Genomic DNA, 26167 nt, shown 5'->3' with positions numbered 1-26167 from the left:
CATAGCAACAGAGTATGTTGCACTGCAACTTTTGAACTGTAACTTTTGTTGCATGTTAAGATTCTAATGCCCATGTAATGTGGCATGTCTCCTCAGTTTTAGTGAGTAAAATGTTTATTATTAAATAAGATTAGGATAGCTGTTGAAGAATAGAACTGAAACTACCACTAGAAGTGTTGTAAAATCAATAGGTAATCTCTTTGCAGAATCACTTGTCAATAATTCTTGTTCAGTTATTGAGCCCTTGTTCCCCAAAGCTAGCATTCTAGTTTGCATGGGTGGTCTGGAACAGTAGCAGAATTTTGATACTGTCTGCCCCAGATTGAATTCTCATGCTCTTTTTCTCAAGTGGTACTCTTGCGATAGTTCCAAGGGCTTCATATGCTATAGAGTTACAAAAGTAAGTTTGATTAAAATTGAAATTGAAGCCCACAGACTTCTGTGGAATTTATTCAAAGGGAAATAACTGAAAGAGGTAGGGAGTGCTTGGTGGTGGATTGCGTCAATGGATTACTGTATGCTTTTCTGTACCCAGAAATATAGATGTATTGAGTAATTTGAATGGAAAGTGGCTTACAAACATAATTGTAACATAATAGTAACATAATAGAACACAAGTACAGCGTAAGTCATATCATGAACAAATCACCTGTAAAACTATTAACCAAACAGCAACTAAAAAATAAGCTAAACGCATTTTAAGTGGCAGTGGCTTGCCAGGGTATCTTTTCTACCTCTATCAGAACATGCCTAGTGATTGAACTTGGATGGTCTGTTGCTGCCCTGTGCTTTAATGAGAGAGACCTGACAATAGTGGAAGAAGAGGAGGGTCAGTTGCTTGGTTCCTGCTTGTGATGTAACCAGGTTCTTTGAGCTTTTTGCCACTCCTGAAAGTGGTGATGCCCTGGAAAAATGAGATTGTAGCTACTCTGTTAGTGAAGACATCTGCTAGTACGTTGGAGAGCATGGATAAAAGGGGGACTCGTTTTCCTCCTAGCTGTACAAGTTAGTAATTCCTACCCAAGCTACGCAAGTATATTAGCCGAGCTACCAAGAAACCTCTGCAAGAAAAAAGCACACAGGAAGAGGCTGAACAAAAAGCTGCAGCTCCCCCCCCCCCCCCATTGCGAGTCAATCTCCGCCAGCCTGCGCTGCCGGAAGCTTGAGAATCGGGCGGAAGTGCTTGGCCAATCCCAGCATGCATCGCTGCCCCCAGCCGCTCTCCCTCGGGGCGGCGGGTACCGTCCGGCCTCGCTGCATTGTGGGAGTTGTAGTCGTCTGACCGAAGAGCTCTGCCGACTGAAGGCCTTGCGTGCAACTGCGGCCCTTTCCGAGGTGAGGCCGGGGCCTCTCGCCGCCTTTCCTCTCCGCCCGGCGGCAACTTCTTTCGCAGCGCCTGGCTGTGCGGCCGGCGGGCCACGCGCGGCCGGCGCCTTCCCTCCCCGACCTAAGATGGCGGCCGAGGTGGACTTCGGGGACCAGGAGCTCTTCCAGCAGCTGGACGCCGGCGAGGCGGCGCCCATCCCGGCCGCGCAGCCGCCCCACGCCCGCTTCGAGGAGGCCGGGGCGGAGACGGAGGAGCTCCGCCAGCGGCTGAGGGAGTGCCAGGAGACCGTCAGGGAGCTGCAGGCCGAGAATATCCTGGCGGGGGAAGCAGGCCGGCCTGGGGGCGCCCCCTCCCCTCAGATCCCGCCCAGAGGCGGCAGCCCTCGAGGCCCTTGGCGTTGCCCAGGGGCCCCGCCGCCTCCCGCCCGTTACGGGGCCGAGCGGAGCCTCCTTCAAAGGGGCTCGGGGTCTATCTTCGCAAAGGGGTCCCAGCCCTTGTAACCCCCCTCCCCACCCCATTTGTAATCTCGAGCTTGCGGTGGATTCAGTTCCGTGGGCTTCGGCTGTAGTTGCAGAAAGTGTCAGGGACTACTAGCCTCTTGCAGCAGCGACACGGTCCGGCCCCTGGAGCACGAGAGCTTATTCCGCAAGTCTCTGTTTTCAGGGTTGGCCCGGCCCAAGACCTTTTGCTGCCTGAGCGGGGATGAGGTTTTTTTGCAAAAAGATACTTAAGTAAATGCTCAGGTACTTTGCATTAGCAAATGTTTGGCTGCCCTGTGTTGGGAGTTGTAGCCCAACAACATCTGGGCACCAGGCAGGCAAAGGTTGCTCTAAAGAGTGATCTAATTGTGTACATTTGTTTTACTTTTATTTCATAAGCTGCTTTGGCTGTGTGCAGTAAAGCTAACCAACTGAATATATTCTATAAGCAGTGCTAAGAAGGTTGAAGCTGCCAGCCTTACCTAATAATGCATTTGTAGTTTGCCTCCATTCACTGTTACTGGAGAAATCATTTCTGGCACCCAAAAAAGTTTCCACCCCACATCACTGTGCTTCAGGGAGAGCAGGAACAATGAAACTCTCACCCTGCCCTGCTCCTGTTGGAGTGTATAAGACACAAGACTGGCAAAGTTATGTTGACACTTTGGACAGAAACTCCCACAAGCATTTCTTCTCCTTTATGGCAGTAAAAATGCCATAAATTGAATTTATTCAATTTGCTGCCCCCTCGAGTTGACCAGAATTCCACTCTGCTGATCCTGTCTGTGTTGTGTTTGCTGCAACATACTGCTATGCACTTGAAAAGTTGTCTCTTGGAACTTTGCTGTGGTTTTTTAAATTTAATTTTGTACTACTTCATCCCATACCACCCCACCCATTTTATCTTCACAACAACTTGTGGGATAAGATAGACTGCAAGAGAGTGGCCGCCCAAGATCACACAGGGGCCTTCATGGCTGAGTGTGACTTTGAACCTGGGTCCTCCCAGTCCTAGGCCAGTACTCTGAGCACTATGTCGTGCAGTCTGCCTCACTGACTTTTTAAATTCCTTCCATTCAAAGTGGTGTATGGTTCTCCCCTGTCCCCTTTTCTCCTTGGCTACAATCCTGTGAAGTACATGAGGTGCTGAATTATCCAGGTTCACCTAGCAAACATTGTAGCTGAGCATGGATTTGAACACCCAGCACTCTTAGATTACACTGGCTTGTCATCGTCCCTCTGCAAATTATTTTGTGGTCACACACACACAGAGGACACATGACAAAGCTGGGGTGGGGAGAACAGCACCTGTTGAATATATCACTTGTCCAGCTTTTTAAAGGGCACAGGATACCAGATTTCAAAGAAGGCGGCACTGTTCATAAGCATGAATTGTACCAGGGAGGAGTACAGTTCTTCTTTTAGCAGAACTGTGACATAAATGTCAGCAGCCCTAGAAGGATGTGGCCTGAAGCGTTTGACAAGGTATTCATTCAATTCTGCCATCTTCAGGCTTCCCTTGTGATGTCTTCCTTCCTTCATGTACATTGAGTACCATGAGTGGGTTTCAGCAACTCTGATTCACAAGTGGGGAGGCTAATGTACTTTCCTTTAACTTTCATACCTACTTTTTATATGTCAAATAAACTTACATCTGGAGCTCTGGTTCTAATTATTATTACTGATTGAGAGTGCAGAACAGGGGCAGTCATAAATTATTCCAGAGTCATTATTCTGAAATAGTAGCATGACTTGAAATTCCTTAACAAATAATTAACATCATGAACTCAGAAGAAAATTGAATATGCTGACTCGACCAAGGTATGTGTAAATTGCTTCATCATCTGTGATTTTTAGTACGTTGTTTAAAAGTAGATAGGCTCCAAAGAGGCACTTTAGATATGTGTAAGCATTTGGGCATGCCCTGTGTGATTCCAACCCACCCACACAATGCCAAAGCATAAATTGCTTGTGGAACCCCTTTCAGGTTCCAGACTGGCGTGCCATGTTTTAGATGTATGATGTAATTCATACTTTATGTTAGTACTTTTAAAAATGTTAGGTAGTTTTTAAAACGTGGTTTGACCTGCTCCATTTATGGGGTGGGGCACAAAGCCTCCTTGAGCATGTTAAGCTAGCAGCATGGTTTTATGGATTCTGGGTGTTTGCTTCAGATGTAGCAGAAAATACCTGTCATTTGTTTGTATTGAGTGGTCACGAGGGAAGAGTGCATACACTTCTTCACTAATATTAAGCTGTAGAATCTAATAATAATAATAATAATAATAATAATAATAATAATAATAATAATAATTTATTATTTGTACCCCGCCCATCTGGCTGGGTTTCCCCAGCCACTCTGGGCGGCTTCCATAGAAACCAAAAATACACTAAAATATCACACATTAAAAACTTCCCTGAACAGGGCTGCCTTAAGATGTTTTCTGAATGTCAGGTAGTTGTTTATCGCTTTGACATCTGATGGGAGGGCGTTCCACAGGGTGGGCGCCACTACCGAGAAGGCCCTCTGCCTGGTTCCCTGTAGCTTTGCTTCTCGCAATAAGGGAACCGCCAGAAGGCCTTTGGCGCTGGACCTCAGCGTCCGGGCAGAACAATGGGGGTGGAGACACTCCTTCAGGTATGCATGTAATCAAAAGAAAATAATTTTGGCTTAGTATGCACTATTCTTAACAAACTGTGGTAAGGAGAGATGTTTATTACTAAGAATGGGGGTGGGGGAGAGAAAAAGATAAATATACATATTAAGGTAAAGGACCCCTGGATGGCTAAGTCCAGTCAAAGGCGACTATGGGGCTGCAGTGCTCATCTCACTTTCAGGCCAAGGGAGCCAGCGTTTGTCCACAGACAGCTTTCCGGGTCATGTGGCCAGCAGGACTAAACCACTTCTGGTGCACAGAGGACTGTGACAAGTGCCAGAGCACATGAAAACACTGTTTACCTTCCCACTGCAGTGGTACCTATTTATCTGCTCACGCTGGCGTGCTTTCGAACTGCTAGGTTGGCAGCAGCTGGGACAGAGCAACAGGAGCTCACTCTGTCGCGGGGATTCGAACAGCCAAGCTTCCAATTGGCAAGCCCAAGAGGCTCAGTGGTTTAGACCACAGTGTGACCCACGTCCCTACATATATTAAAGTATCTTAATGTGGTCAGAATACTTCCAAACTATGTCAAAGGGGCATGTGGGCCCGTCTGAACTGCTACTACCTAATGTAATGGTAGCTTTATGCTTTCTTTTTTTAGTGGACTTACCATTGACGACTCTAAACTTGATGGTCCTTTGTTACAAATTTTATTTATGAACAATACTGTTTCAAAGTAAGTATATATATATTATATTGGTTAAGTTCAGAATGCTTGTATCGTGGGTGCCTTCTAGAGTATTGAGCTTTGAGTGGTGGGTCAGAACCCACTAGTCTACTGTCCCCCAATATAAGGTGTGTCATGTCTGTAGCTGTGTACCCCAATTTTTAGGGGGGGGGGTTGTGTGTATGTGTGTGTTCAAATGAGAACTGGAAACATTGGGTGGCTGGGTAAATATGTCATATGTGGGTTTTTAAAAAAAGTTAAATTAAAGTTCCCACATAGTAGGTTGTAGTCCCTAGTCTAAAAAACGTTGAACGCTATTGCCCTACAGATATTTAAAGAAAATGTGTGCTACATGAAAGGAATTTTGAATTTCTGCAGTGCTACCAAAACACTGGATAGGACAAATGCCTGTACCTTTCCCCTCAAAGTTTGATCTACAAGCTCTTCCTTCTGCAGAATTGCAGAACAAAATCCTCAGCTTGAACAGTCTGTGAGAGAGATGCTTTATAACAAAAAAAGACAGCATATCTATTTTGAAAATTCTTGTATAGGCAATATCATCAAGAAATAGAAGATTTCATATCTTGTTTAGTTCAAAAATATGAGGAGCAACAAAGTGCTGAATCTGACAAGACCTACTTCAATGTTAAGCCGCAGGTATTTATATATTAATGAAATGATCTAAACCTTTTCTTTTATTGGTATCCATTGTTACTATTGTAGTAGACTAGCCCTAATAGCCTTTGTTATTGATGAAAAGTGCACCATGTTTCCTTAAAAGCATAAGAGAAGCACATAAGCTACGTTTTCGAGAAATAACGTGTTTCTATTCATATGACTGGTCTGTCAAAAATGTCCTGCTGCAATGTGCTAACTGGTCATGTTCTTCAGTAGCACAGTGTATGATGCCACTGCTCCATGTGAAGATAGGCAATACTGAGTCAAACCATTGGTTCAATACCTAGCCCAGTATTGTCTATTAGGACTAACAGTAGCTTCCCAAGGCCTCAGGTAGGAGACTTTCCCAGCCCTGCTACCTGAAGTCCTTTTCGCTTGAGATGCCACTACATCCAAAGCAGCCACTGATCTATGTCCATCCAGTGTGCACTCAGAGCACTTGTGCACACATGGCCTTCCCTGTTCACTTTGTGGAAGAGGGCACCGCTATGCTTATAGGAGGTTAAGGTAAAGACTTCAGAGAAAGCAAAGAGAGTGGATTTTTAGCTGAAATTTGAAGGGATGGTGGGGATGGGGGAAGAGTTTCTTGATGGAAGAAAGTTAGGATATAAATGCAAGAATTTTTAAAAGAATCCTGTAGGCTGGGGAACTTGTTGCCTTCCAGATATTGCTCAGCTCTGGAGTTGCCCATCATTCCTGACAATAGGCCATGCTTGCTGGGACAGATGGCATTGGAATCCCAACAGCCTCTAGAGGGCACAAGGCTCCCTATTCCTGATACAAATGTTCTGGAAGTGAGTTCAGGCACAATGAGTTATGTAGGAGAACATTCATAATTATATACTTTGTTGTTTGATAAATATAATCTTAGTTTCGCAAACTGTGATTTGTCTTTCTATTAGCCTTCTAGTTTTATGTTGGAAGAAGACCATAAAGTGACTATCTCAAATACATCAAAAAAAATCAAGGAGGCCTTTAGTGTAAGTTACGCCTTTGCTCTGTGGTGTATGTGCTTGAATCCTACATTTTAGATTTCCGAATCATAGCATTAGAAAAGGGTTGACAAGATGCTTAAAGAGCCATGTAATTCTCACTGTAATTAATTATTGTTAAGTTGTTGTAACTCATATTAATTGGCTGGGCTTTTTTTAGTTATGGGTGTGTAAGATATAAGATCTTGTTTGTAAAACCTTAAAACAGGAGAACCTTTATTGTAATGTACTTAATTATATCAATATATATATTTGTGAAATATTTAAGTACATTTTTAAAAAGGAATGTTGTCTTTCAATCTAATGAAATGCTGACACTTTTTGACTCTTTCTACAGGTTGTAGGAAGTGTTCTCTATTTTACCAATTTTTGTCTTGATAAACTGGGGCAGCCTATATTAAATGAAAACCCTCACCTGACAGATGGATGGGAAATACCCAAGTATCCTATTTAGTTTAATGTCCTCCTCTTTTCCTGCTAACAATGCAACTTAATCCAATCAGTACTAAACCAGATTCAATCTACATATTTTGAGTCTATTAACTACGTAATTGTGGTGTCATACGTTACAGGGCACGCCCTTTTTGGTGAAACATTATTTCTGGTGATTGGATTTCCTGCTCTGCTTAAAGATGCTATTGGGCTTCCATGCTATATTTCTCAATAGTGGAGTCAGGCAGCTGACACGCTACACTGATCAGGCTAAACCCTACTATTAAAAGATAGCATGCTTTCAACAATGGTGGAGCCATCCTTTCAAGCGGAATCTTGCCTTCATGGTATTGATTATGAGTCTCATCTTACCTTTCTTAAGCAAATAACAAACAAAAGTAAACTTTGTAATAACAATTTATACCAAAACACTTCTGGGTCATAGCCATCATGCATACACAGACACGTAAACCTCAGTTGTTCTGTTTTCTACAATGGCAATTCCTTATTGAATTCTTAAGATACCAGCAAGTTTTCACGCAGATTCTTTCTCTAGATGGACAGGAGATACAAGTAAAGCCTAAAAGGTTTGTATTTCTCTAAATCTATGAAAATTTCTAGTTAAAAAACTGAAATGTGCTGTGATTGATAAGTAATGGATATGACTTAGAATGAGAGCAAAGTGCAGATTAAATTGCTGACATAAAGAGCACCCTTCATGATGTAACAGCTTGCCACTTTTAAAGCATTTTGTGATATTAAGTGTGAAGTGCAGCCTCTTATGACCAAAAGTATAGGGGAAGAGGGAGCTGGAATGTTCTGGGTGCTTTGAAGACCTTATTCAGGCACATCCAAAATAACTATAGCATCCTTTGCCAACCTGGTGCCCTCCAGACGTTTTGGGCTACAGCTGTCATCAACCTCAGCCAGCACAGCCATGCTGGAGGACACCAGGTTAGCAAGAGCTACTCAGACCTCGCTGTCCATCTTCCTGCTCATAACTCTCGTAAAACTCCATTCCCCCCCCCTTTAATTTGATAGAAACACAGATAAAATCTGCTACGAGACAGGCTTATTAACTTTAATTAAGAATTAACTAGATGAGTCCTCAAGTAGGGCATTAGAATAATAGATTGAGCCAACATTTCATGAACAATTAAAAATAAAATTTTACTCTTCGGCTTTATAATTGGAGAGGGCCATGTGCCTTGACATATCTTAAGATAGACTTTTAAGTAGTTCATGCAGTGACCCATTCAGTTTCCTCTCACACTTCCTGATTCTCACAAACCATGGTTTCCCTTCAAACCTGAATTGGAAGCCACACTTTAAAATGGGCTTCCGTGGTTCAGGCACACCATTTCCACCTGCTTTGAGTGTCATGGCAAATTGCGGTCTGGTCTGTGGGAGGCGTTGCAAGAGAAAGAAGGAGCACAAAACCACAAAGTCCATAACAAGAAGTCCAACTATTATGTCTTGGATCAGAGCACTTTTTTTCTTTTTCTTTCCAACATCCAAATTTCCACTACATACTACTTTATTTATTTGTCAGGCTGTTGTAGCATAGTCACAAAATGTTTAAAATATTAAGATGACATTGCTGTTAGTATACTTCCTCCTGCATTCTTCTGTGCTGTCACAACTGGGTTTGGTATATTAGGCATATGGGTGACATTTTAAAAAGGCTGTTGGAAATATGTAATGGACCCACATTTTGTTAAGTCAGTATTAAATATTAGTGTTATAAACTGTTTACTTTTATAAAGCAGGCCAAAATCTCACTGCTTCAATTGTGGCTCTGAAGACCACCAAATGAAAGATTGTCCACAGGTAAAATATTCCTTCTGATGTTCTGTCCTCAGAGCACATTGATAATCAGATATAGATTAATTTGAAAGGATTCAGTTGGGTTTTGATAAAGCTGTATAATCCATTTGAATATTGTTGATATGTTTTATATCTTAAGACACATATTTTGCTACGTATGTCCCTATTAAAATATTCTAGGGTCTTTTAAAAAACAAGTTTAAACAATTGTATTCAGCAACATATATCCTCTGGAAGGCCAAAACTTTTAAGTATCAAATAGTCCAACTCTGTATAGTACTAGGCGGACTGTTATTCAACAGGTGAATCAAGGGAATTTGTATGTGTAACTTGGTAGCTGGTATTGTCCTGATTTCCCCCCCTCTAACTACATTTTAGCCACGAAATGCTGCCCGTATAAGTGAAAAAAGGAAGCAGTTTATGGATGCTTGTGGGGAAGCAGGAAACCAAAACTTCCAACAGCGGTACCATGCAGAAGAAGTTGAAGAACGGTTTGGAAGGTTCAAACCAGGAATAATTAGGTATTTTCTCTCTCTCACTGAATATAAACCATCCTTTCTCAACCTGGTCTCTTTGAAAGCTTTGGACTACAATTCATATCAGCACGGACCAACATGGCTGTGCTGGCTGGTGCTGATGGAACTTGTAGTCCAAAATATCTGGAAGGCACAAAGTTGGAGAAAGCTTAAAACATGGGGGCAGGGACTGGATGGCTCAGAACTCCTGCCCTCAGGTACCTGATTTTTACTAAATCTAACCGAATATTGAAAAGACCTTTAAAATGTTTTGCTCACTCTCATTTCAATATTTGCTACTAGCACCAAGATCTGCACCTGCAGTGGCTCCACCCAGGTCTGCACCTAAGACTTCAAGGCCCACTGCAGCGGCCTCATGATCACATTGCACCCAAGACAAGGGAGTGCAATTTTTTTATGCTGAAAGAAAAAGCAAGGTGTGGACTACAAGTAAGGTGAGGTGCCTGCCCCACCTAAAACAGTTGAAGCTGCAGCAGGAAAAGACTTAGACACAATACTCATAGAAGAATTTGCAGCACAGCATATTTCACTTAAAACCATGATTATGGAGACATGGAAGGAGCTGATAACCCCTTTGGAAAGAATGGTAGATGCAATAGTGGAGAAATTTGCTGGCACCACCGAAACCATCTCAGCAGCAATGGATCTGGTACACTTAGATGAAAAAAATTGAAGCGGCTCCTCTGAGAAAATAAGGATACAAAATCTAAGCTAGAGGAGGTGGAAAACAGAGCCCAAAAGCTTACTTTACATGTGAGAGTCATTAAAGAGGGGGCAGAAGGAGACAGTATTATGGACTTCATATTTCAGTGATTCAAAAGTGTGATACCCACCTAAGAGCTACTCAGTGCTTTTTTTCTGGGGGGAACGCAGGGGTATGCATACCCCTAAACATTTTGTGAATTTAAGTTTGGCCTCATTGAGTGGCAGTATTTCAATATGAGTAGGAAAATGAGAGTACCCCTAAACTATATATATATATATATATATATATATATATATATATATATATATTTGCTTTCGTAGATTTTCACGGGTACAGGAATGCAGGTTTTGGTGTCCTCGGGTGTCTTCCCGTGTAAAAGTTGGGGTGTCTAGGCGACGTTTCGACGAGGTCTCACTCGTCATCTTCAGGCTGGTGCTTTCGGCTTCTTGTTCTGTTCCAGTAACAAGAAGCCGAAAGCACCAGCCTGAAGATGACGAGTGAGACCTCGTCGAAACGTCGCCTAGACACCCCAACTTTTACACGGGAAGACACCCGAGGACACCAAAACCTGCATATATATATATATATATATATATGTATAGAAAAAAGCACTGGAGCTACCTTTGGGGACAAGAGAGAGCTCACAGAGCACTATCAGTCTGTGAGGCACTGTTAAGTGCTTTCACCAATTCAAAAAGGACAAGATTTGGATAGCTTTTAACAAATGTGAAAGGAAGAATATGAAAATCACCCAGTTACAGTGCTTCAGGATTTATCTCTGGAAACAGAGAATAAAAGAGAAATGTGTCCAGTAATGTTCAAGTTGCAAGAAGCAGGAATATGATATTACTGGGCTTTTCATTTCCATCTGGTAGTCACTACAGGAAATTCAACATTCTCAGCAGCAAATCTCAGAGAACAAATCTACCGGCAGCATTAGTTCCTGAGATAGCTGAATATCTAGAACAACAAGATAGCAAAGATCCAGAAAAAGAACCCAGATAGAAGGTGTACATCGTATCTCAAATAGTGCGAAATAGGAGAATGGGCCAAAGGAGGAGCGGCAGTGTTCACCCATCAGAAAGATCTCTCCACTGTCAAACAACCAGAAGAAGAACCAAGAAAATAAAACTGCTTCAAGGATTGCAAACTGTTAAAAATGAGTACTTGCTCTAATTTTGGAACCCTTAGCAATAAAGCTTCATCAAGACCTGGCTAGTATGGGAGTAACATGGGGAAACCCAGCCAGATGGGCGGGGTATAAATAATAAATTATTATTTTTATACATTATTATAACAATTAATGAGGGGAAAACATACTCATGAAATTAATGAAAATCAGTCACTTATATGTAACAACAGGCAAATATACCGGTATTCAAGCTGGACACAACTCTGCAGCTTTCTTATATAATTCCAGCGTGACCTTTAGTTTTCCATCAGGATACAAATCTCTCTTGTTTGTTTTCTTAAAATGTAGCAGACAACTTCCCCAAATAGGGTTGTTCAGCCCCTTCCTATTTCTAACAGGATGTCATTTGTCCTATTGCAGTGAGGAACTTCAGGATGCACTTGGTGTCACTGATAAGACTCTTCCTCCTTTCATCTATCGAATGCGGCAACTGGGCTATCCCCCAGGTTGGCTCAAGGAGGCAGAAATGGAAAAATCTGGACTAACACTCTACGATGGAAAAGGTAAGTTTAGTGGTGAGAACGGCCCTCATTACCTTACTGCAAATGTGTTTTATTTTTTCGTAATAAGAGGATAAGGTAAAGGTAAAGGTACCCCTGCCCGTAGGGGCCAGTCTTGACAGACTCTGGGGTTGTGCGCCCATCTCACTCAAGAGGCCAGGGGCCAGCGCTGTCCGGAGACACTTCCGGGTCACGTGGCCAGCGTGACATCGCTGCTCTGGCGAGCCAGAGCCGCACACGGAAACGCCGTTTACCTTCCCGCTGGCAAGCGGTCCCTATTTATCTACTTGCACCCGGAGGTGCTTTCGAACTGCTAGGTTGGCAGGCGCTGGGACCGAGCAGCGGGAGCGCACCCCGCCGCAGGGATTCGAACCGACGACCTTTTGATCAGCAAGTCCTAGGCACTGAGGCTTTAACCCACAGCGCCACCTGCGTCCCAATAAGAGGATACCTGTCCATTATTTGGCTTTTGACTTCGAAAAGTGTTCCACCTTTCTGGTTTCTGACTGTAAAGAAAATAGTTAAAATAGTGTTGCTTATTGTTACACCCTGTTATATGAGATGTTTGCCTATTGATTCTTTCCAATAATAATTGAAATTCTGTAATACCATTAGATTATCTGGACCCAATTCAATTCAAGGCATTGAAACTACCTTGGCCAGCCTGGTTTCTTGGGAAAGGAACTGGGTAGTGCAACCTTGTTGATTCTTTTTGACTTCAATACCATTGACCACAGCATCCTTCTCAAACGACCTGTGGGTTGGAAATTGGGGGCACTCTTGTACAGTGATTCCATTCCTACCTTCAAAGCCGTTTTTAGACAGCAGCAATGGGGGACTATTACTCAGTATTACAAGTCCAAATACGATAATAAACAGTTATTATATGTGTGATAAGACGAGTGTGTGGCTTAGGGCACCCCCCCATGTTTGCAGAAAAAGTTCCATTGTTACTAAAATTCATTGGAACAATCTGGATGCATTGATTGAGATTCCTGCATTGTGGGGACTTGGACTTAATTGCTAGATTTTTAGTCAATGAAGTCCTACTCAGAGTAGACCTGTTGGAATGAGTGTGCCTAAGTCATGTTCATTAATTTTAATGGGTCTTTTCTGAGTAGGACTAGCATTGACTACAACCTTAAATAAGTACCGTAACCCAAGCTTGGGGTTCTGGTGGAGTGGTGCTAAATTTTTCAGTTCTGAATATGTGGTGCATAAAAAATGACTGGTTATTTCTTTTGTGATTAATTATACAATGTTGTTTTGCTTCTTATCACAGAATCTGTGCATTCCAGCACCCTGTTGTCAAAGTGGTTAGAAGCAACAAGCGCCCACCATTATATGTGCCAAGTCCTCTTTTGTCAATAGTATCAGTAACTATTTGTGGTGTTTTGTTACAGCATCTCCTGGTGGTGAAACAGAGGCAGAAGAATATTACCAACAGAATTGGCGTGTCACTTATGATGTCTCTAAGTTGATAAACTATCCAGGTTTTAATATGTCCACTCCGAATGGAGTAACAGATGTAAGTGACTAGTTTTACACTTTCATCACCTCCTTCCTCCAAAGAGTGACATACAAATTTCTTTTACACGTTATCTGTATCTGACAGTCCTTTCAAAATTTATTTGGAGGGACTCCCTGCTTCCACATGAACTGTCCTGGCCTGTATCTGAAGAGGTGTGCATGCACACAAAAGTTCATACCAATAACAAACTTAGTTGGTCTATAAGGTGCTACTGGAAGGAATTTTTTAAAATTTTGTTTTGACTATGGCAGACCAACACAGTTAACTGCCCTGGCCTTGAGATGGTCCTCAAAGGCCCTCTCCTCTGGCCCACCATTAATGCAGATCTGGTTGGTGGGTACCATAGACCAGGCCTTTTTGACAGTCGCTCCTCAACTTTGGAACTCCCTTCCCGAGGAGGGGTTTCCTCTTTGGTTTCTTTCATGCAGACCTTTCATGTGCATTTTAGTCTGTTCTACTTTTTAACACTAGCTTGGTATTTCAGCTCCCAATGTTTTTATATTCTAAGCTGTATTGTCTTGTTTTTTAATTTGTATTGATATATTATGTCCTCACTTGTTGTAAATTCTGTGTTTGGAATACACATTTATTAAATATTTTTCTTGCAGTTCATTCTTTGCTTTCTTCCTCTTTTTGCTAAACACATATATGCAAGCAAGTTTTCTAGTCCTGCATGTTGATCAGCATCTTCTTTTACTGTATTGCAGGAATGGAGGATGTTTGGTTCCGTACCCCTTCAGCCCAGTCAGCAGAAGGATATCTTTGCCCACTATCTTTCTACCTATCTATCGGTGACTATATTTAAATGTGCTTGTGAAAGCTGTGTGTATTGATGTTTCCAGTTAACAATCATATTTCTAGTTCTGCATAGAATTCTCTAACTTATGATAGTAAAAAGCATACATAGGTAAGAGGAACATGTATAGGTGTACATTTCTGTAGATTGTTGCCATGTTTGATACTTGTCTTCTGGTGTCTTTATGTCATATTTTGCTCATTAGTTTCAATTAGTTACTTTTCCATTAGCCTGTCTCTAGGAACCCTTTCAGGGTTGAAGAGTGCAATAGGAGTTATTGAAATCTGTTAACATAAATCACATAAGAGCTAGGGTCCCTGATGGGAACATATTTTCAATATATGGCAGTTGATTGCTTTGAACTCTTTCAAACCATTTTAACCACCTATGATAATGTGAATAAAGAGTGTGCAGTTCTATAACCAGAAATATTAGTGGGCAGATTTAAATTTAGGGTTGTATCCAGTGTAGTGGAATCCAGTGTGGCATAAGTTAGAGGAATACTTGTTCTGCTGATGTAATGTTTTGCACCAGCAGAATGTTGTGCAAGAGAGTGCTCAGCAGGTTGCTGATAATGTGCTGCACAATAGATTCCTTGGTTATGCAACATTAAAACTTGCCCATCTGCTAGTGCAGGAGCTTTATGCTAGCAGACAGAGAATGCTGGAGGCAGTTATTAGTATTTATTTTGCAAAATAGCAGTACATATATACATACATTTTAAAACAAACCTAAATCCAAGCAGTGTAGAGTATATAAATTTCCAAGTGCTTTCCAGTTCTTTTGGTACCTTTAGAATTATTGGCCAGACTTCTGGAAGTCAGAAGCAGTAAGGAAAAGGGATGGAAATTGCCTTTGTTTAAATGCTTAAAAAAATAAACATTGAAAGCTCAGAGAAAGTGACCCTGTGAGGCCTTCTTCTCCATGGCTGTGGCCCACAGAGCACATGAGCACCTTCCATGAATGTATCTTCATAATTATGTTGAATACTCTTAATCTCTCTTGTTCCTTTGTGATGCTTCTTTAGTCAAGCCCAAAGTCCAGCAATAAAAGATCTTCATCTCACCAGAATGCTCATCATCCAAAAAGACAGAAAGGAAACAGTGCTGAAGTATCGTCAGCTGACATGGAGATGGATTCTGGTAAGCCTTTCAATACTAATAAACCTGTGCAATAAATATAGTTCATAAAATAGCTTTAAAATTCCTTCTTCCCATCCCTATTAAAAATTATGATCCACCACACCTGTATTCCAGCTTCCATTGAAAACAAGATAGGGATAGGGATGCTTACTAACAGTTGCTCTTTTTCTGATTTCAGACTTTGAAGCTCCACACAGTTCTCCTGGTTATGATAGCTTCCAGTTCCAACCTCCACTGCCTCCAGGGTCACCACTGAATGCCACTCCTCCCCCATTGCCACGTGGGACCCCTCCGTGTACTCCCCCCAACATTACCCCTCCCCGGCTTCCTCCATGTATTCCCCTACCAGTTACCCGTGATACTCCACCTTTGACTCCTTCCAGTGATTCTGCTCCACTGAGAGCAGAGGGCTCTGCTATGGATGAAGACACTTTGACTCTGGAAGAGCTTGAGGAGCAGCAGCGCCTCATTTGGGCAGCCCTGGAGCAAGCAGATAGTGCAAACAGTGACTCTGACATACCTGGAGAGAATCCTTTAACAGGAAACTCTGTAGCCTCATCACCGTCTCGAATTGAGTCAGACATTTTCCCAGAAGAAATAACATGCAAGAAGCTGGATGTATTGGAACTTGGGACTTCAGACAACAGTGAACAGGTACTCAAAGCAGAAGAGTCTGAAAAGAAACAGATTTCAGGTGATGAACTGATTGATTTGACAGACAATGAAGAACCGAATCCGATGGATTCTGAAGGCAGTGTTGAGAACTGCTCCTCAACCTCAGTGTCCAGGGTAAGCCACAGTGACTCTCCTGTGGTCATCAGTGCTGAGGTGTCCAAAAATGCCAGCCCTGTCCCTGACATGAGCAAATTCGCTGCTGGGATAACACCTTTTGAATTTGACAATATGGCTGAATCTACTGGGATTTACCTCCGAATAAGAAGTGTGCTAAAGAACTCTCCTAGGAACCAGCAGAAAAGCAAGAAGGCTTCCTCTTAGGTGTCCTATTACTACTGCAGCACGGTTGCACCCAAAAGAAACCGACTGGCCAATTAACTTTGGATACTACTCTGTACTTACTTTATAAATAATGACCAAGTAAGAACAGACACATTGAAACTCCTGCTTTGTTCCTCCTATAATTATGTTACTTGTTTTAAAAAGTGCAGTGTACAGAGCTTCCATTTTGACTTCAGGGCCTGTTGCTGCCTAAAACCAATGTTTCTGCTAATACAAGAAAGTGCTACCAAGTGAGTTAACTTTTCTGAAAATGTTTCCTGAATATGAGTTAATCTTTCTGACCCTGTTTGACTTGTGAAGTTAGAGCAGCGGCAACTGGAGGATTTTGTCTGTGCTTTCTGCATCACTGTAAACCAGTTTATTCTCAGTAGTTTTTGAAAGGTTCTCAACCTTTTACATGGTTTCCCCTTCATTTAAAATAGAAAAATTGTAGCAATGAAATGGGAATAATCAGGGGTTGTTTCCCTCCCCTTTTTGAAGAGTTTTATAAGTAATTTATGTGGGTCAGATTTTTTTTAGTACTACCTTCTTTCTTTTTAGTAATGTCCCATATTTGAACTTGCTGTACATACATATTGATGCTTCTGTACAGAGGTTTAATAAAAAAAAATTCGTAACTTTTTTGTATGTAAACGTTTAGGTAGACTAGAAAAACCTACCGCTGGAAAACTGAATATGAAAATCCTGTTGTGGTTGAATCTTATACTCCCCTTTTCTGCAAACAAACAAACAAACAAACAAACAAACAAACAAATAAATATTATATATATATATATATATATATATATATATATTATATATAATATTATATATTAATATATATATATATATATATAAATATATATATTAATTAAAGCAGAAGTGGGGAACCTTAGGCCTGGGGGGTCAGTTGTGCCTTCCCAGGCCTCGGCCATTGGGACTCTACTCAAGCCACGCAGCCCTCCCCGTTCCACATTTCTCACCAGCTCTGCTGCACTCCCTCCTCAAGTGCTTTTGCATGTTCTTGAATGGTAAAAATCAGCCACTTGCTTGCCTGGATGCAGAGCTGTGTGGTGTAGCCTACTGTACAAATGTAAAAATCACACTGTTTCTCACCTCCTTTGGCCCTGCCCACCACAAGCAGCCCCCAGGTGGTTGCTCATGAGGAAATGAGGCCCTCAGCTGGAAAATAAGTTGAATGCCCTTCTCTAAAGTTGCATGCATACATATGGCAAAAAATTAATGCATAATTAGCTGCTTGTACATTTGCATGCTACCTTTCTTTTGCCATGAAAATGAAGGTGTGGCATTGCATGGATAGTCTCTCAGGAGCACACTGCAGGTTTGTGTGCAGCTGTCCCGTCAGTGCCCTTTTTCCTCCTTGCACAAAGGCTCCAATGCAGGCACCTTGGTTATTTGGAAGACTGGTGTCCTCCTGGCCCTTGGAGGAACCTGCCCTATGGTTCAAAATATAGCTGAGCTAGCTGTTTTCAAATATGGACATGCTGTGCCATGTCAAATTAGTTTTCTACTTCACTTGCTTAAAGGATTCTCCAATGATGTGTATGGTAATTCTCAATGGTATGTGTGAGGCCTCCACCACAACCATGGATTAGGCAAGACGGGGCCTAGAATCCGTGGAAGTGCTGTATTCTTCCTACACTTTCCCCCTCCCTTTGCCTGCCTCGCTGAGTAGAGATTCCTTCTTCAGCTAACATGGTTTTCCTTCATCTATTTTCTTACTCTTTATTTCAGCCTTTATAGGAAATTGTTCTCCATTCCTTTTGCCCTAAGCCCACTCATCCCTCTGAGAGGGCGAATATAGTCTTGGGAAAAAGAAAGTACACCTTCTTTGAATTCTGAGGTTTTACATAGGACATAATAACCACCATCTGTTCCTTAGTAGGCCTTCTACCAGAGCTCCAGCTGCTTCTCTCATCTTTTCCACTAACATCTCCTTGCTGGAAATCCACTGATGGCTACAAAGGCTGCTCCATCTCCTTTCTCCAGGCACTATAAAATTGACATATGCCCCAGCTGAGGCAGCATTTGAAGGAAGGCTGCTCCAGAGAAGGGCCCAATAGATACATTTTACATTTCTATCACATATTTTCCTGCAAGGAGCTCAAGGTGGTATACATGGTTCTCCGCTCATTTAATCCCCACAACAACCCCGTGGGGTAAATTAGGCTGAGAGGCAGAGACTGGCCTTTGTGTGCTTCATGGCTGAGTGCAGCTATGACTCCTGGTCTTTCAGATCCTCGTCTGACACTGAGCACTATCCTCTAACGATCCACGTACCATGAATGCTCCTCCTTGGATGAGAGTAGGACGACTCCAGGCCCTTCCTGGGCGTGTCTTGGGTTTGTGCCATACCTTCCAGTGTTTTTTTCCAGGGTGGCAGGTAGCTCCTTCCATTTACCTCAGTGTCTTGCATTTGGCACTTCTGTTTCTTTGGCATTCATCTGGGGCTCTGAACAGGGAATTGAAGATGTACTGATTAAGTATTATTAATAAGAAAGTACATAGTTTTTAATTGTATCCATGTTTAATTGTTTTTCAGATATTGTTTTTCTTTTGTATGTTTTTAGTGGTTCTTGTTTCTATCTGTAAGTTGCTTTCATTCCTGTCAGGGGAAAATGGCAGTGGGGTATAAATAAATATATTCTTAATATCATGCATTCTAGGTTACATGACCGACCTATCACTGAAAATAAAATAAAAAGCAAACTCTGAGAAGTGCTTGCGTCTGAAGGGTTAATTGGCTACATTACAGGAGATTTTAAATGGGTGGAGCAGTTCTAACTTTGTTTGAACTTGCCCATGCTATCACTGGTTTGTGTCAACTGTGGCCTACTTTTGATTGGCAGCCGCTTTCTTTGGTCTCCAGTGCAAGCTTTTCCCATAGAATGCTCTAAACTGGAGATGCCAGGGATTAAATTGAGGAATTGGGGGCGTTCACTCTTTGATGGAGTTGCTCAGCTAGCAAACACAATGCTAGGAAAGAGGCCTGAGAACCAGTAGCGTATGTGTGTTTGTGTGTTCCTGCAGATCTTTTGAACTATGCTTCTCAACTTCCCTGGAGAAAGTTTTCTGCATGCAAGACATACGCTCCACCATTGAGTTACTACCATTCTGTGCTAATCTTCATCTCATGTCTGAACCTGCAAAGTGCAGGAATTAAAATGTTGGCCTACTTTGTAGCATAGCAGTTGCTGCAAAGGTTATTTGAAAATATATACAAAATATTTGAGTGCTTGAGTAATTAGCATCCCTATAGTTTCATTATTGCTCCAAGGCAACTTAAATTTAGATATTAGGGAAATTAATTTCTATCTGTTGCCATATATGTGTATGTTTATTTTTAACATTCTGTCCAGAACTCTTAAATAGTATATTACCAAAGCTAGACTTTGTTCCTCTTTCTGTGCACATACATAATAGTACTGTTATTTTTTCTGGTTTCATTCCTCCTGTCTTTTCTTGCTTTTTAAAATATTTGTTCAGTTTCACATCTTTTACAGTTCTCTATTACATAATGAACCCTTGTCTATTGCAGTGAGAGACCTTCATGGCTGACTTTATTAACAAGTGTGTATTTTCTCCCTTAGGCTGTGGGTGTGTTCTATGGCAATCTAGGCCAGGTAATTAAAGTGAGTGAGTAATAATGCTTGATTTAAGTAAAAGTGATGTGAGCCTTGAAGCTTTCCCACACAACTTTTCTAATGCCATTCATACCTGGCTGATAGCTCTCCTACCACATAAACTTGATGGTGATTTATGCAGACCTGTTGGACTACTTTAAATGATTTGAGTTGTGAATGGCAAAGGTTCCAACCCAGCTAAAGTGGTGACTTAAGTCCCTTTGAAAGAAAGGGGGATTAAGTTACGGTCCATCCACACTTTTGTCATGTGCTTTCTACTATTTTGTATTGGATCTATTATCACAGGTCTGAGAACTGTGTTTTTTTCCTCCACCGCTGAATTGCATCTTAAGAAATCCCTGAAAAACAGCAGAAAAATAAAAATCAAGGAACACTACTATTAAAAGAGGCAGCATAACACATGATGGGAATGGGAGGGCACCAGGTTGCCAAAGGCTGGGCTTTGTGTTTTTTCAGCTTGGAAAAAAAGATGTCTACAATGGGGATTAACGGGTTTATAAATTTATGTGTGGTGTGGAGAAAGCCAATAGACATTCCTCTATCCCAAAGAACTAGAACTTGGGGTCACCCAGGGTAATGAATGGTTTGGAACAGACAAAAGAAAATAGTTACTCAAACTACAAAATTAATGGATTGAGTTGCCCCATGGAGTGGTAATGGCCATTAACTAAGGTGGCTGGATGTGGAGAAAGAAACAACTATATAGAACCTCTTGAAGGGGCAGGCTTTGGACTCTCAGGCCCTGGTTAGCCACAGCAGACATGGCCTTTTCCTTTCCTGCCCTTGATGCCTTCTGATTAGCATTTCTTGGGGAAGCAGGATGCAGCACTGTTGTTGTTGTTTAGTCGTGTCCGACTCTTTGTGACCCCATGGACCAGAGCACGCCAGGCAGTACTAGATGAACCTTTATTTAGTCTGATCCAGCTGGGCTCCTTTTATGTCTTCTTGAAACTTCTATTTTCAGTAGGCTTGCTCCCAAGTCAAAGGGTGTGCAGGATTGTAACGCAAATAGCTTGCAAAAGGTGTGCGTGTTGCTGATCTATATTTTATTCTTCTAAGTCCATTGCATGTGTTTATTCACCCTTTCAAAACCTCCAAGTTTCCCTTTCAGCTTCTTCAGGGATGAAGGCATTCTGTCTCGTTGCCAGGAGCATAAGAATGAAGCCTGTGCTGTGCATTGTGGAACAAAGAACTTTGCTGTCCTGGCCTGTCAATGTGGCCGCACTTGCCATATTGACTCCAGGAGTGAAAAGAACATCTGCTGAGGGTTGCATAATATCATTCACTCCCACTTTTGCTGAAGCGCTTACACAGTGCAGATGTAACCAATATTTAACAACGCACATTAGAAAGCGCTCGCTGCATCTTTTAGAAGAAGGAATTGCCATGTTGTTCGATCAATTTATTGGCAATGCCAACTTACTGCTTCTTTGCTGTGCACAAGGTCATAATGTGCTTTTGAATGCAATCAGTGTTCTGGCTCCCTTTTTACCAAAAGATAATGGTGGGTGCGTGCGCACACGCGCGCACACACACATCAAGAGCAAATGCTTTGAAGCAAAACAGCTCAAATTTATTTTGGAAGTGCTTATCCTGTTTTCCTCTTAGAGGCACAAAGACCCATACAATAAATAATGCAGTTCCTGGTGTACTTTGAAACTCCTCTCATCTTTCTGCTGTTGCTCTGATCCTGTGTTTATTTTCCCAATGGCTCTGCTGCCAGCTTAATTTGTTTTAGTTTGAGCACCTCTGGAGATTCAGAGTCCAGCTTTGCAAGCATCATCTGGCTCGTGAGGGGTTGTTTTCTTGCAAATGACTAACAGAATGTGTGTTAACTACTAAAAACATTTATGGGTCCATAACTTTTGTGGACTTCTTTGGAAGGTTGCCCTGAACCAAGTAATTTCCTTAACTTCATGCTATTGTTCTTCTATATTTAGTAATGTCAGACAATTAAATGTGTTACATTTTTCTTACTCCTCTGTACACACTAAATAAGAATATTTAATTGTTGCACAGCTATCTATAGAGAAGTGGCTACTTACTGCTTTGTCATGAAGATGGTGACTACCTGGAAAGATGAAGAAACAAATACATTTTGTCTCAAGAAAAAAAATCTACAATTGTTGCTGATACAAACAGGTAAAATTGATAAACACAGTATGCTGGTGCCCCTCTGAAACTGTTTAAAATGGACCAGCAATAATGATATTATTCTGTGGAGTTGAACATTTTGAGAGTGTTACAAGAGAAAAAAAAATGAAGATTTAAGCAGCATCCATATATGTACTTGCTTGAATATTAGTCTCCCATAATTACTTTATTTTGTCCAAAAAGTACATAATCACCCCCCCCCAAAAAACCCCAGACAGGAATAAACCTATCCTGATCCCCCTTTTGTTTGTGTGTTGAATAATTGCACTCTGTAAACTCTTGTTGCTTATGCTAGTTATACAATATCTGTAGGCAAAAAGAGGAACAAAAGGTGGCAGAAGGTAGTTGCATTGCTATGGGGCTTGCGGGGCGGGGGGGGGGGGCGATTCTCAGTCTTCAGATTCTGCTTGGCCAATTGCAGGGGGAAAGAGCAGGGGGTGGTGATGTATATATCTGCTCAAAGAGCGCAAGACACAGGAATTTCATGGCCATGTGGCCACTGAGGATAAAGAGACTGCTCCCATTTTATCTGTAGCTGTGGGTTTTCCATTGTTGTAAGTGACAAAGAGCTGCCTCCCTCTGAAACTGTTTATTACATATCTTCTGCGTTTTCACCATCACTACTATAAATAAAAAGCATACTGTATTGATCCTACTCATTGTCACTGATGCAGATGAATAAAAGTAAAGCATCCCATTAAGGTGTTTTTCTTAATCAGCCCAGAACCATATTTAGAAGGAAAAGGGTTAATTTAAAAAACCCTTACTCATGGTGTCTTCATGTGGCATGAATTTCCATGCTAACTTGAATTCTAGTGCTATGGTTCAATATGGCACACCGTAGCTCATGTCCCTGAAGACCAGTTAAATAATCAATTTTGCCATTTTCTTTGACAATGTTGCAAATGTTTTCCAATAGCACTTGGTGTGTTTTAAGGTGGGAATTCTGGCTGATGAATCCTCCTGCCAATTTCTCCCTGAAGAACAAAGTTGTTGCTTTTATTTAAAAAACCAACACCTACTATTCTGCTGTCTTACATGTAAATCAGTGGATTTTTGCAAAGAAATGTGCCCACCCTGCTATGTTCTGCTGTCCGCTACTTTGCTCTGCTACTTTGCTTCAGCTGAAATAAGCCCTATAGAATTCAGTAGGACTGACTGCAGGGTAAGTATGTGTCAGATTCCACTTGTTAGCCAGCCGGTGTGCGATGAAAATATTCCATTCAAATCAATAGGATGTACATATGGCTTGCTGATTCGTTGTGAGAAAAGCAGGAATGGATGCTTTACAAAAAGAGGTTGTAGGGGAAACAGAAGCCTCACTGAAATCAATAGGGTTGGTTGTTTCTCTATGAAGGAAAGTGAAAATGTAGGAATTTTTAAAGGGGAAGAGAGAAAGGGTGGGGAAGAAGCTATATTGATATAGCTTATTATTTTATGTTTAGGATTGGGTGGGCCTATGAGGAAACAAAGTGGGGGAAAGAAGGGAATTTTTAAAAGAGAACTTCTACTGAAAGAGGATGTAAGCATAAGTAGCGTAAGGGGCGCTACTCTGGGGAAACGGGAAAGCGAGAGAAGGCCGGCCGGCCGGCCTCTGGCTCTGGGAGAGGGGCTGCTGCCTTGCAGGCTGAAGCCCAGAGGGGCAGCCCTGGAGACAATCCTGGACTAGGTCTGACTTGGCCGAATGAAAGAAGAGCCTTCAGCTGGATCAGGCCGACGGCATCCTCTTCCCCCAGAGGCCAACCAGACCTCTCTTCTGGGAAAGCCGCAAGCGGGACCGGCTGCAAGAGCCCTCTTGGCTCCTTCGCCATGAATTAGCCGAATCCTCTTTTCAAGCCGCCCAAGTTTCTGGCCCGAAACATGTTGGCACCTGAGGGAGCCACAAAAAGGCGCCCCGCCCCGCCCCGCCCCGCCCCGCCAGCCAGCAAAACCCCCTCGGGGGGAGGATCGGCGAGCTGGAAGGTGGGCTGCGGAGGCAGGCCGAGGCCCCGGGGCGTGGGAAGGAGGGCCTGGCGCGCCTGCGGCGGAGCCGTCGGGGAGGAGAATCCGAGGGGGGCCAAGAGCCGCGCAGAGCGGCGCGCGCAGCACGTGAGGAGGCGGCATCGGCATCGGCGGGGCTGGCCTGGCTCCGCGTCTCCGCCCGCCCGCCTTGCGGAGCCCAGGCAGGAAGGCGGAAGAGCCAGGAGGCGCCGCTGCCGGGAGGGAGCCGAGGGCGCTGCCGGCGCGTCTGGCGGGGTGAGGCGGGGGGGGGGTCCGGGCTCGCCTCTCTCTTCCCTCCGATACGCGGGCGCGCGCGCGGGCGGGGGGGGGGTCCCCTGCTTTGTCTCGGCTTCGAGGAAGGGGCCCCACCGCCGCCTCCCCGTCTGCTCCCTGCCTGCTTCGCCCGCACAGGGACCGCGGCGTTTGCGGGGGGGGGGGGTCTGTTGCTCTGCCGTCTGGTAGCTGTGCCTGCCCCCCCCCCCCCGCAGCAGCAGCATCGCTTGCATTCTTTCTTTCTTGGTTCTTGGGGGAGATCTGGCTGCTCTCCGCTCCGCTTGAAGGGGGGTGGCTTGGAGCAGGAGGGGCTCCCCCTTTCTGGGCAAGGGCTCCTCTCCGTCCAGGTGGGCGAGGGATGCGCTGCGCGAGACTCTTTGTCAGGAGTGGCGGGGGGGGGGGCTTGGGGGATCCCCGCCCCCCTTCTGTGGCAGCAGCCTGTATCGCTTTTGCCAGGCGTCGCTGGACGGGATAACCTGCTCATTTTGCAGCCCCGGGGGTTGATTGCTTTGTTGGGGTAAAATGTGATATTTGAGGCGCGGGGAGGGGGCCGACTCTGCTTTCCAGCTTGGACTCTTATTTGTCCTGGGAGGATCGGGATGAGAAGCTTTCTTTGCCCCCCAGGTAGCAGCCGAAGCCAATTTCAGCCTTCACTAAGGGGTTAATTGGTAGGTGTTGAAGGCTCCTTTGCAAGCTTGGGGGAGTGGGGGGTGTTTTGTATTTAGAGCCCCTGATGTTTTAATACTCTTAGGTTAAATGTTTAGTTCGTAAATGGGGGTCTATTTATGTTTTTCAGTTGGCATGGAGGCTTGCGTCTATGGCTGTTGAGCTAATAGGGTTGCAAAAGGAGTGTGGCAGAGGTTGAGCACAGGTCGGGCTCTGTATCTGCTTCTCCAGACTGGAGTTGGAAAGGCCCTGCGGTGCCCCTTCGCCAGCCTTGTTCTCCATGCAGACTTTAGGAATGTGTGCCTGGAGGGGTGTGGGCTTCAAAGCTGTCAAGTTCTGCCTCTCAGCCCACCATAAGGAGGGTGGGAGAAGCAGGGCCAGCCCAAAGCATTTTGGGACCTGTGGTGGACCCCAAAATGGAGCCTCCCTCCCTGCCAAGGAAGAAGGGGCGAGGGAAGAGCTACATCAGAAACAAGGGGTGGGAGATCAACATCGAGATCTGCTGCCCCGTGGATCCTGCCACCTAAGGTCTGGCCTCATGGTTGGGCTGGCTCTGAGAAGAAGCATTCCTGAGCTCTGCCTGTCAGTCTGCTAATAGAGTCACACAGACTGTGCTCAGTCATCTGATCTGCTCTTGCCTCGGGTGACAGCAGCAGATTTCCAGATCTGGTACCCAGGCAGCGATCTGGCCTGAGAGAGGGAGACTACTGAGGTAGACCAGCATTGGGAGGTGGAGGTCATCTGCTTTGTGCTGGAGACCCTGTAAGGGTTCCAGATTACTGCTGTTAGCAAGGAAGGTGCTTCCTCCTTGATCCCCTTCCTTCCAACACAAAAGCTCTTGTAAGCCGAGAGGCAGGCAGTTTCATTTGAACTGGGTGGAGAGATGCAGCAATCAACTGGTGAGCAGTCTGCTGCATGACATCACTGGTTGGGTGGAAGTGTCATTGGCCAAACGAGCAGAGTAAGTA

The 26167-nt window shown here is 43.4% G+C and overlaps 2 protein-coding genes and 2 long non-coding RNA genes across 45 annotated transcripts in view; 2 read left to right on the top strand and 2 right to left on the bottom strand.

Annotated features, from left to right (window-relative positions):
- The first annotated feature begins 1218 nt into the window (after positions 1-1218).
- ZCCHC8 (zinc finger CCHC-type containing 8) lies at positions 1219-16716 on the top strand. 5 transcript variants are annotated; one of them, XM_083717856.1, is made up of 14 exons: positions 1219-1638; positions 3587-3627; positions 5068-5142; positions 5685-5790; positions 6714-6791; positions 7141-7244; positions 7757-7822; positions 9005-9065; positions 9441-9583; positions 11857-11999; positions 13400-13524; positions 14235-14318; positions 15351-15465; positions 15644-16716. In XM_083717856.1, the coding sequence occupies exons 1-14, from the start codon at positions 1453-1455 to the stop codon at positions 16459-16461; spliced, it is 2145 nt and encodes a 714-aa protein (XP_083573982.1). In that variant the 5' UTR covers positions 1219-1452; the 3' UTR covers positions 16462-16716. The 5 variants fall into 5 exon arrangements, with proteins under 5 accessions (XP_083573982.1, XP_083573981.1, XP_083573985.1 ...); XM_083717855.1 differs by having other exon boundaries at positions 9002-9065; XM_083717859.1 differs by having other exon boundaries at positions 1225-1941; positions 1991-3627.
- LOC310834394 lies at positions 10905-11857 on the bottom strand. Its single transcript, XR_014559238.1, has 2 exons — positions 11696-11857; positions 10905-11228 (listed from the first exon to the last, which is right to left on the bottom strand). It is a non-coding gene; the product is annotated as an uncharacterized lncRNA (long non-coding RNA).
- On the bottom strand, positions 14992-23005 carry LOC310834392. 2 transcript variants are annotated; one of them, XR_014559234.1, is made up of 4 exons: positions 22172-23005; positions 18763-18934; positions 15986-16138; positions 14992-15489 (listed from the first exon to the last, which is right to left on the bottom strand). It is a non-coding gene; the product is annotated as an uncharacterized lncRNA (long non-coding RNA). The 2 variants fall into 2 exon arrangements; XR_014559235.1 differs by lacking the exon at positions 22172-23005 and having other exon boundaries at positions 18763-19666.
- Positions 23006-24257: 1252 nt separating this feature from the next.
- CLIP1 (CAP-Gly domain containing linker protein 1) overlaps positions 24258-26167 on the top strand; it is a 103854-nt gene continuing 101944 nt past the window's right edge. For 17 of the 37 annotated variants that reach the window (XM_083716766.1, XM_083716783.1, XM_083716781.1 and 14 more), the window contains exon 1: positions 24351-24515. The gene's annotated coding sequence lies outside the window, so the exon portion shown is untranslated. Of the gene's footprint in view, positions 26161-26167 lie in introns of all 37 variants that reach the window. The other 20 variants (XM_083716788.1, XM_083716780.1, XM_083716785.1 and 17 more) reach the window with 11 other exon arrangements.

The sequence above is a fragment of the Podarcis gaigeae genome (genome assembly GCF_964106915.1).
Source record: "Podarcis gaigeae genome assembly, chromosome: 16".
Classification (NCBI taxonomy): domain Eukaryota; kingdom Metazoa; phylum Chordata; class Lepidosauria; order Squamata; family Lacertidae; genus Podarcis; species Podarcis gaigeae.
Note: the sequence above shows the minus strand (reverse complement) of the source record. Positions and strands in the feature narration are given on the sequence as shown.